Genomic DNA, 12,060 nt, shown 5'->3' on the forward strand with positions numbered 1-12,060 from the left:
TCCAGAAACTCTTATGATTAGTGCTCAGGCACTGTTCATAGGCTCACTATGAGTCATCTACAATTCCATGGCACAATAAGAAGAATGTTGGCAAAATGTGAATAAGAAAACACTATTGTCAAGAAGGCAACATGGAGGTGACTTCTGGTGGTTTTTTGGGGCTTGTTTTTGTTTTTTTTTTTTATTTTGAAAAATATTAAGTGATCAATAGCAAGCCATTAAAGAACTTAAAAGACTTGTTTAATGGATCTTAAACATATTAAAAATTAGTGTCTTGAAAACTTATTAAATAGATAATACATTTTGTCGCAAACCAAACTTTAATGACAGTCCAATGTTTATAAGAGGAAGAAAATAAAAAAAAAATCCTTTCTTTTTATGAGAGATTTTTGTCAAAAGTCAAGACCTCCTGTCATAAGTCCTGAGTCATATCTATTTTACAGTACACTAAGCCTTATTATTATCTATGGATACCATGGGAGTCCTTATACATAATGCATTCCAGTCCTCTTACAGAGTTGCATGTGAAAATGTTATCAATGAAATGAAGAATCTGGTATTAATAACTTTATAACAGTATAACGGATAGGTAGTTCTGATGTTTTGTCCTTTTCTTAATGTATCAAATAAATTCATTGCTTACATTATGGTAGCAGATTGAAACCATCTGCGTGTTTGCCACTAGTCTACTAGCAGCAGAAATCTCAGCTCATTTTCCAGTCCTACTTGTACCAAGGCAATAATCCAGCTTCTGGGGCTTGATATGGGGCCAGATTAAAACTCAAGAGTCTTTGAAATAGAAATAATCCTTTTCTGGCAGATTAGAAAAGTGATAGGCTCCATTTGCTTCGTCCCTTCTTTTCTGCTCTTCTTCACCATTCCCACAAACCCATTAACCTGCCTCTTCCTACTATCACTTTTTCTCATTACAGCTCCGTCACCTGTCATGACAATTAAGAAGGACCAGACATCAAGAAACAGCATCTCTTTATCCTGGCAAGAACCTGAGCACCCTAACGGGATCATATTGGACTATGAAGTCAAATACTATGAAAAGGTGGGAACACAATATTCAGGTGTTGTGTTTTTAAGGATAGTAGTTACCTTCTTACAAGAAAACCTAATAAGTCACCAGAGTAACTCAAGAGCTTATGATATATAGGACATGCAGCAATGCTCAAGGATGCGAGATCTGTTTAGGACTATAGCAATACGATGAAAATGTATTAGCTGGAGCAGGATTTAGGAAGTATCTTGCTGAACATCTCCCATTCTACAAGTCCTAGAAAAGATGTAGCTTACCAAACGTGAATTTATTTAAAATAGCAGAGATAACAAGTAGACTTCCATACTAATTTTGATATAATAATGCAATTATAGAAAAATGTATGATTTCAGTTTTCAAAACAGGTAGATTTAAGTGATAATATTTCAAATTCTAAATAGCACTTATTCTTAGTTATATTTTGCAGCAATATTTGAAAAAAAATATGTGTTCAAACCTTGTCATCAGAGTTGTTTGGTAATCACAATATGATTATATGCGTGTGTATATCTACAGCAGTTTATAAAGTACTTCAAGAGGACTGTGCATTAATATACCAGTTTAACATTTACAGAAAGTTTATTGAATGTATTATTCAAAAGAGGATTGTCTGGTAATCTCTATGAAAGTATATGTATGTATGTATATATATATATTAGTATGTTTCCCCTATGTTCTTCCTCTCTACATGTGAATATAAGTTCTTGTGGATTCCTGAATAATTGGTATGGCTATTTGTATAACAAGTTAAAATACATAAACTTTCCTTTGCATTTATAGTGTGTTCTCTTTACTGAAGTCTATGTATTTCACAAATAGGATACCTAATTTTTGTTTGGGTGGATTTTTTTTTATATTCACCTATAAAGAAAGGAATGTAAGGCCTAATGTAGTTGGGGTTTTTTTGTGATAAAATCATGACTAAAAACAAGCTTTCTCCTATTTTTGAGTGATCTAGTGCAGTATTGTCTAACATTCATCTTATTATAATCTTCTGTTTTTAAAATTATGACAAAGTAATTTGAGTAAATAAGCGTATCCACATTTTATGGCAATGAATGAGAATTAAAAAAAAATTATATGCCTCAGTTTAGATTTTATAGTAGAACCAGAAGTAGAACACCCAATCTTCAGATTCAAGGCTACTTAAATACAATACAGTATGATACAATACAATACAATAAAATAAAATAAGCAAAATTTATGTTCTTGTGTCTTCTATGGACATAAGAAAAATATCTAAAAATCCTTCAAGAGAATGCAATAAAGAATACTTTTAAACAATATTAACTAGTGTAGAAAAATATTTCAATCCATTGTTTACCCCTAATCAGTATTAAATTTGATCTTGTACATATTGATTAGCATATATTTTACATGCTTATTTATTATTTTTTAAAATTATCCCTAATTTTTATATGTATACACTTATATACACAGAAGCTCATGAATATTTTATATATATACATATTATAATATGCTTATACACACATATACAGAGGCTCATATATGTTATATATACACAAAATATAATATGCTTGAACACGTATACACAGTTTCATATATCTATATATATTATATATATATACATAATTTATAGACCTGTGATGTACTATTTTACTAGAATATGTGTCCAATGAGCCTACTTTTGTTAGTTATATAGGTCACTAATGATGATGTACAGAGCCTGGCTCTGCTTTGAGTACAGTTAAAATGTTTTTGTTTGCTTTGCTGTTTTAAATAAATGAAATCATTATGTGTGTGAAATCAACATGTCTCTTTGTTTCCTATTTTATAAATGATAACTCAAATGCTGTATAATATATCCCTAACATACTTACTTCATTGAAAGGTATATGTAATGGGTCACATACTTTCTGTAATATTCTACTTCATTTAGTTGAAGATGTACATTGTTTAATGTCACTGCTCCTGAATCTGTCTACCCATATCGGTAGGGGCATGCTACCAAAAGTTGAAATCAAGGTGTTCCCAGGGTTCTCAATATATATTAATATATGCTAGATGGAAGATAAAATTCTCTGGGAATCTAATTTTTTAAAATGAGACTTCACACTGAGCACTTGTACTATGAATGTGCAAGATTAGTCCATTGAGAATATCTAAATTTTTTGAGTGATTTTCCTAGAGGAAGTCTTTGGTAAAATAATAATATTATAATTTCACCTGAAAGGTTTTGTCTCTATCATATTACAGTGATTTAAATCAGATACATGGGAAAAATAGAATTTAAGAAAGTGATTGAAATAGAGCCACATATAAACCTTGATTTTATACTTCTTTTTTTAAGATTGATAACAATACCTTCTAATAGGGAACTATTACAATACATGCAAAAGAATGTTTATTGAACTTCTTTCTAAGATTTAAAAAATTTAAAAAAATCACCAACAACTAACCTGAGAGTTATTTTATTTTTTAGTCAACTGTTTATTAGGGAGCTCTGGTCTGGTGGTTAAAGTTACACGGTCATTCCCTTCTAGTGGTTAAGGAATAACACTGCCAGTTCCAAGGTGGTTCGAATGCACGAGCACCTCAGCAAGAGAAACATGGAAATTACACTGATGTGTTCTTTAAAGTCTCTGAAAACCCACTGGAGGGTCAGCTATGAGTTGTTTCTGACTGATGACAATGAAGTAAAGAATTTACTAATTAGCAAAAATGGAACTTAATTTCTTTTACTTTATTTTCAGGACACCAAACACTACATCCAGATTGTTTTTGTTATTGTTTGTGTGATCTAGTCAGAACCAACCCAAAGCTCCTCCAGTGGGCTTTCAGAGGCAGTAAATTGTACAGGGGGACATCCTCAGGGGGTCACATAACTAGTTAGTATGCCAGTCTCATTCAGTATTGGAATTAACTAAACAGATTGCTCCACCAACTAAGAATTGCATAGGAAGAGAGTGCCCATTCAATAGATTCGTATTTAGTAAATATTTCCAGCTAAAAACCAAAACAAACCAAACATTCAAAACTCTTTACCATATTCAAAGTGTGAAAGGATTCATTATTGTGGATTGTTACAAATTATCAAATGCACTAAATTAAAATATCAAGAGTTGATAGTGGAGTGATCTAAGTAGTTCACTGTTTATAATTTGATTGTATCCTAAGGATATGGTTGTAACATGATTATTTTTTCCTTACTTCAAAGCAGGAACAAGAGACAAGTTATACCATTCTGAGGGCAAGAGGCACAAATGTTACCATCAATAGCCTCAAACCTGACACTACATATGTATTCCAAATTCGGGCCCGAACAGCAGCTGGATACGGAACCAACAGTCCCAAGTTTGAGTTTGAAACGAGCCCAGACTGTATGTATTACCTTCATGTAGTTTTAGGGAGGATGTGGGATATTGCAAAATGGGTCTGATAATTTATTCTTATCCTCTTTGATGTTAAAACCAAATGTAACAAGTTGAAAGTCTTATTTTGTTCATTTAGTAATTTGAACAATTTATTGTCTAAGTATTTGTATTTATGTGATATACATCTGTGTCCTTACTTGTCCAAAACAAACATACTTAATGACTATATTGCATCTGAATGTCTACTAGAAAGAGTGGCTTTTGAAGATTTTTATTTCATAGAGTAACACACCATCAAGACTGGTAAATCCAGGTCTTCACATTGGCTACTACATATTTCAGGGAACTACATTTTTTTTTAAGTGACATTACAATTTCTCATTCATAACACCAGTGTTCCTTAGTGTAATAGATGGTTGACTTTGGAAGGCATTTTCCAGATTTGGTTTACAGCAAAGCAACTGAGTATAAAGTCAGTACATATTTTTCTAAGTCCATTGAAATAGGTTTATTATGCTAATACTTTGCATTTACTATCATACTCACTTTTAGTTAAAGAAACTGAAGCATAGTTAAACAAGATTTCCAAACGCATACAATTCGTTAAGTGATGGGTCTGACTCTAAAACTCATGCAATTATGTGACAAGATATAGAGATTTTCATACACATCTTGTTTGACCTTAGTATTTATATTATTCAAATACCATTATTTGCATTTATATATGACCTAAACTCAGAGTTTATGGGTGGTGTTTTTATTTTATTTTTATAAACTCATTTATAAAGTAAGTAGTAGAAATATGTCTAGTATCTCTAGGCTTTGAAATTGTGATTTAGTACTATTTTGTCCATCTTAAAGAGGGGACTGTGGAATAGTTACTAAAATAAAACCTACAGAAAACATCAAGAATGGAAGAAAATGACATTCTTACAGTGAAGGCACCGTCATCAAAAAGAAAAGCATGTTTAGGAAAAGACGAGAGCCTAATTCTTTCTGGAAATTCTGGGTGGGCAGAAACAGGAGATAGTGAATACTTACCATGTGCACAGCACTGTTTTAAATATTTTACATGAATTAACTCATGTAATATTTTAAAAATCCACATTTAATCACATGTCTACTAATGGACAGGAGATAGAAATACACATTTTCTGGATCATGGAAATGGGTCCTTCCAATTCTACATTAAGGAGAGAAGAGTGCCAGGAGTGCTATTTGTCAGGATGAGTTAAAACAAGGAGCCATAAAAAAGCAAGGAGAAAAGTTTGGATATGGGAAAAAATTGAAACTGAATTTCCTAGAATTACATTAGAGATCAATTTTGGGAAAATATTATATGTTAAGCTACTGAGATGCTCTAGTGCCTTAACTCACTATATGTTGTTAACCAAAAGGCTGCATATCTCTAGCAGTTCAAATCCACCTAAAGCTCTTGAAGAGAAAACTGGAAAGTTTCTTCTTGTTTAGATTAACAGCCTCAGACACTTAAAGCAGGGTCACTGCGAGTTGGGAGTGACTCAATCACACACACACACACACACACACACACACACACACACACAGAAAGAGATGTTAAATTATTAGACAACTATACAGCACACATCTAATCAATATTACAATTGCTAATTTCAATACTCAAAAAAAGAGACTGATTTGATTATGTCTTCTACAATATGTACTGGAGTAATAGATATTTAGAGCTAGATGAAACTGTACAGAAGCCTTAGTTTAACCCCTTTTTTTAACAGAGAATCCATCCCTTTCTTTGACTAAAGAATCTTTATGCTGCCAAGTTTCCCCAACCAGTTTTATTAAGCTTTGTTGTATGAATTGTTTCATAAAAAACTAGAGAATTCAAAATATACTGCTATTTTTACATTATTGAAGCATATAAAATGAAAAGCAGAAGTTACTATATACCATTGTGGGTACCCACTATGTGTTTATGGAGCATTTTTTAAAAAACACCAAGTTAAGCTCTTTTCAAATTATTCACAGATCTTTAGCCAATGTAGAGGATTGTATCAGTTCAGGGTCTCTGGGAAGCAAATGCCAAGATGGCATTAAAGAGTAAGAGCTTTCTAGAAAGAAACACCTGTGAAGGATTAAAAGGGACGGAACAGGAGGAGGAGAGCCTCAGGTCTAAGATGCAGCTGTGAAAGCTATGAAGAGATGGATGGGAAGGAGAAATGGAGGGCAAGCCTCAGACCTCAGTACAGTTGAGTGCCTCAGTCAAGCCAATGGGAACTCAGTGGGAAATGGCTTTACAAGAATTGCCTGGCTCCAGTCGCCTGTTTGCTTACTCATAGAGGAGAGTGTGTTCTGTGCCTGAAAAAACCTGGGATGAATTGTGGAGGTCAGCAGCTGGAAATTGTCTATTCACAGCACTGTTGGCAGCAGGGAGATCTGAGCAGGCACTCTCCTGGTTACCACAGTGGTGTAAACAGTGCTTTTCTGGTAGTAAAGAATAAAGTGTTTGCAACAGTTTATGATTATGCCATCCTACCACACTCTCAGTCCTTTTCAAATGCTTGGAAGACTTGTCACAGCCTTTCTGCCACATTTCATTCCTTGTACTAACTTATCTATTCATGCTGCTAGCCCAAAGACACCACCTCTCTGGGGGTACCAATCCACCAAGTGCTCTGCAGGAAACGAGGAGTAATCTCGTCTTGAATGATTTGCAGCCTCCAGAAAATGCTGGAGAATTGCTTATGGGTCAGTTCAAGCTTAATGGCAATAAGTTTGAATTTTACATTTAAAAATCTCATAATGAAGAGGAAAAATCTTCAACTTAAGTGTTATTGGGTTCAAGGTATCATGTTGGCCTCTTTCAGCTAAGAAACTTGACACTTTTCTGATCAGTAATTTGTTCAAAGACATTTTACTCTAAGAGAAACAAAGGAAAATTTATGGAGATATGAGAGAAGCTGATACGGAGTTACAAATATTTTAGAAAGTCTAGAATTAAGGATGTTTACAGAGTTTGTCAGCTAATGAGACAGTTCTTTTAGGCTGTAGAATTTTCATTTTATCCTAATAGTGGTGAAAATCCATTGAGACATTTACAACTTGGGATTGGCAAAATGAACATATAGTTAAGAACTACTCCCAGGAAGGTAGCTCTGGTAGCTTAGTGCCAAGGAGCTCTTCTGCAATCCTGAAGGCACATGAAACCAATCTACTAGCTGCTCTTCAGAAGAAAGATGGGCAGTCCGCTCCCTTGTGCTTAACTGCCTCTGAAAACCTGTCGGAGAGTCAGCTGTGGGACTGTTACTGAATGAAATGGGTTCTTCCCATAGGCTATTGCCAATCAGACAGATGGATTGCAATATCCATAGTACTTTTTCCAAATCTGGGAGATAGCAGTTAAACTCCTTCCCAGAGACTGCCTCCCTGTCTGAGAGTGGCCATTAGGCTTTTATACTAGAGTTAGACATCAATTCACTCAACAATGCACCTTTGTTAGGAAAAGAATTTCCACATTTGGAAAAAACCCATTCACACACAGATACCAGTAAACAGGCAACATACAAAAGAGTTAACACATGACTTAGAAAAACAGGCCCAGAATAGATAAAGGCTAACACAGGAAAGGTGCACACCTCCCCTCCTGGCAAACAGGCAGTTTAGGACGCAATTTACATATAACTGGGGAAAACAGTTTCAAAGAGATAAAACTGATCTAGGAAAGATGCATTTCCTCTCCTGGTAAACAGACTGCTTAAACTATATGACTAAAGAAAAGAAATCAATTCTAAGACAAAGTAACCAGTTTTGTAGGCTGAAGAAAACTGATGTCTGATTTAGTTTTATACCTGATATCTAGATATAGCTGAGATATCTATCTATCTAAGTTTGAAACTAATACCAACCCATCATTATAACTTCTGACTTTTCCAGACAATTTCTTTTCAAATAAGGAAGAGAATACTAGACCCTTATTATTCACACAGGAATTCAAGCAATATTTGTTGAAGGTAATTGAGGGATAGTATTTGGTAATGTCAGCTAAATAACTACATCTCAAGAAAAATTAGGGGAATGCCAATTTTTTGTTTGTTTGTTTCTTTTACACTATAGGAAGAATTCCTTCAATACCAGAATAGGCATTGAGCCATTTTGACGGTGAAAATAGAATAACTTAATTTCTAAGTTCTTCCAGGTCGATGCTAGTTCTGATGTGTTGATGCCGTTTCCTTTCTCATTTTGTCTTCACCCTCACAGCTTTCTCTATCTCCGGTGAGAACAGTCAAGTGGTGATGATCATCATTTCAGCTGCAGTGGCACTTATTCTCCTCACAGTTGTTATATATATTTTAATTGGGAGGTGAGTTCACAACCTGTTTTACTATCTCTTTTCAATATTGCTTTACTTTCCCCCCACAATTGTTGTTAGAATGTGAAAAGTATTGTCAAGAAAGGTGTTTTAACTCTAGTTTCTTCTTTTTCTTTCACAGTTGTTCATTTAAATATTATTTCCTCCTTTAAATCTTCCAATCACTTCTCAGTAAACACGTCTTCTTTTTTCTCCACCTTTAGTTTTTCTTTTCTTTTTTAAATTATCTCCTCACTCTTTAACTGCATCTTAGATTCCCCAACACTTTCTCACCTAGAACACTGGTCACGTTGCACAGCAGCCACCACTCACAATGGGGACTTTACTCCTCACTCATTCTAACAGAAGTTGTTAAAGTAAATACTATAAACACATTCTAAGGCCATTATAAAAGCTGAGCTGGAGGGGTCTGCACAGTGGGAAGCAACTCTCCATCTCTCCTCATTAGGCGGCTTTGCCACAATCCCAAGAGGAGAAGGCTTTCTGTAGAGGAATTTCGAAAATATGAAGTCATTAAACTGCCACTAAAGCATTTAATTGCTGAAGGAAAATACTAGTTCTTGTGTACTTTGCACAATCTGAGCAAAGATAATGATTTTAAATATAGTTTCTTTACGTTTCTTCCTCCGTTAATTTGCCTTTAGATTCTGTGGTTATAACAAGTCCAAACACGGTGCAGATGAGAAACGACTTCACTTTGGGAATGGGCATTGTAAGTTCCTAAACTGTTCATTATCTTTCCTTTTTTTTTGGGGGGGGGGTGCGGTGAGGGAGAGAGGGAAGGGATTATAGAGGGGAAGTTACCATTTTAGTTTTAACATTTTCTGGTTTATAGTGGAATAATGTCCTCCTGATAAAGAGAGTTAAGAAATAGTTTTATGGAAAAAATGAACAAATTAAATTTATTTTTAAACAGAGAAGGAAATTCATGGCTCTGCATTAAGTAATTTTTGCATGGCTACGTTTCAACATACTTAAAGTAAAGGGTGACCTGTGGTTTATATTTGAATAATGCACGTGATGGGTGCTTCTGACTGTAGTCAGCTCTGCGTGGCTGAAAAGCAGAGCGTATCTTCAATTTCCTTATTAGCAGTCCTTTGCTGAAATCTAAATAGGAACCTTTTCTCTTTCCTCACTGCCAAGTAAATATAAACAAGCTCTGTTTATGTGAAATGCCTTATTCCATTTTTCCAGCCAACCAGGAGAAAGTCTGTAGAATAAACTGTTTTATTTTGGAGTTATATGATATCCAACTGGTAGTAAAGTTGGCTCTTTACCCCCACAATTTAATACTAACCGATTCAGTCTCTTTTAGTATTTCTAAAATAAATAATCATTCAGAAAACAAAGTACTCTCCATTAACAAAGAGTCTCATTTTCCTGGTGAAACAAATCATTCTAGGTGCTTTTCATATCCAGACTATGACCCAGTTTAATGAGCTTTGGTGGTGTATTCCATAGCAAGTTGTGCTGTTAACCAAAAGGCCAGGGTCTTCTGTGTTCAGATTCACCAGCAGTTCCATGGGATAGACAGGCCTCTTGCTATTAAGATTTACCTGTGGGTAAATTGCACTGTGGGTCGGAACTGATTTTATCACAGTCACTTTGGGTTCTTTTGTTTTTATTCTTTAGTATCCTTTAGATGAAATTGCATCTTTTTATTTAAATTAGTATAGTAATTACACATATTACCCTGTGCTATAAAATAAATTTAATATTATAAAATTCATCTAATAAGCATTCCTCTCTTTGCATGGTTTCTTCCTTCCCAAAACTATTTTCGGATCCCAATGATGCTTATTGAATTTTTATCTTAAAATGGCAGAGAATACTTGATCACTCATTGCTAACATTCAAGGAACAGACTAACTTGAAAAAGAAACTTTCTTCTAAAATCAAAATCAATGTGGGAAAGAAACAGGCCGAGTTTGCAGACCACAGTGTTTGTTTTGTCCACAAGGTTTCCTTCTTTTCCATTGCAGGGTCATTACAGAAGAACTTATAAACAATCCTGAATTCCACTTTCCTATTATCAATCTCATCATTCTCAATGAATCAGGTTACTAATTGGAAGGACATTAAAACATACATGAGCAAATTATAGACCATAGATCTGCCTTTTCTTCAAGGGCCTACAAAACACCTCATCACAATTGCCTTGCATAAATTAGAGGAGTTACATTCTTGTGTATTAAATTGATCTTAATTTGAGTTGGAAAATTGATGTAAATATTGTCTTTAGAGCACAATCATACCAATGTGGTCCTTTTTATGGAAACTATAAATTTCATTAATTTGAAGCTTTGATAAATATCTGTGTACCCAGTGAAAGCAGTGTCCTCTATTACCCCAATCAATGTTACTTCTTAGTTTTTATGGCGGCACTTGTTGAACCTTTAATTTTCTTTAAATGCACAATATTTCTATGATAAACAAAAAAGAAATGCTTTCTGCAAGGGTATGGAGTAACATACAAGCATGTCATAAACTTTCTGTGTCTTGATACTACAGATGGTTTATTTCAGACTTTTTTTTTATTACTTTAAAAAGCTCTGGCTATGAACTATTCCCTCCAGTCTTGTTACAAATCCTATAATATTGCTTCAAAAGGAAAGAAATGTGTTTCACCTCCTAAAATCCTGTCCCTTTGCCCTCTTCTAGCTGGGCCTTTTTTACTTTTTTTTAAACTATCCTTAGGGCAACTCATGCTGGTAAAATGGAAATGTAAATTAATGTGTTTGCACAGAATGAGCTGTAAAGTAGTGCAGCTTAACACGTGGGCATGTGTTTATGATCTGGTTTTCAAAACAGAGCCTAGTTACTCTGTATGTTGTCCTAATTATTGGTGTGAAGGGATTATTTGCTATGCAGCCTGCATCACCTGATTCCTGGAATCTCCAGGGTCAGTAGTTAAAAATCAGCAGCTCCCACAGAGAACAGACCATTTTACTTGAGGGTTTGTTGGGTAGTGGGGGGCATCTATGCATGTGCTTACATGTGTATCCTCCCTCTAATGCTCCATGTCACGTTCATGAAAACACAAACCAGCCCATGTTAATGAATATGATTGATTTTATTTTGGAATAACATTTTTCAAGTCATTTTGTATTCTCTAGGGCTAAAAAGATAATTAGAAAATACGCTTTTCCAGGCTTTTACATACTGTGTTTATTTGAAATATTTGGGACATTGTTCCTGACAACTCACTTAATAATCTTCTCTAAATTCAGACCCAAGTAAATCTGTCCCAAATTGATTTTCTTAAACTCAGTGAGGTGAAACATTTGTGATTGCTTATCTGAAGCATTTTCATTTTACTTTATTGTGAGTGCTTTGTT

At 34.4% G+C, this 12,060-nt stretch overlaps 1 protein-coding gene across 2 annotated transcripts in view; it reads left to right on the forward strand.

Annotated features, from left to right (window-relative positions):
* Positions 1-12,060, forward strand: part of EPHA3 (EPH receptor A3) — a 518,078-nt gene that overhangs the window by 413,623 nt on the left and 92,395 nt on the right. The window contains exons 6-9 of one of the 2 annotated variants that reach the window (XM_006894137.1): positions 933-1,057; positions 4,224-4,386; positions 8,611-8,713; positions 9,367-9,434. In XM_006894137.1, coding sequence (XP_006894199.1) covers positions 933-1,057; positions 4,224-4,386; positions 8,611-8,713; positions 9,367-9,434 — 459 coding nt within the window. The remainder of the gene's footprint in view (positions 1-932; positions 1,058-4,223; positions 4,387-8,610; positions 8,714-9,366; positions 9,435-12,060) is intronic. The other variant, XM_006894138.1, reaches the window with a different exon arrangement.

Source organism: Elephantulus edwardii, unplaced genomic scaffold (assembly GCF_000299155.1).
Source record: "Elephantulus edwardii isolate Elephantulus edwardi_28Jun2011 unplaced genomic scaffold, EleEdw1.0 scaffold00136, whole genome shotgun sequence".
Lineage (NCBI taxonomy): Eukaryota > Metazoa > Chordata > Mammalia > Macroscelidea > Macroscelididae > Elephantulus > Elephantulus edwardii.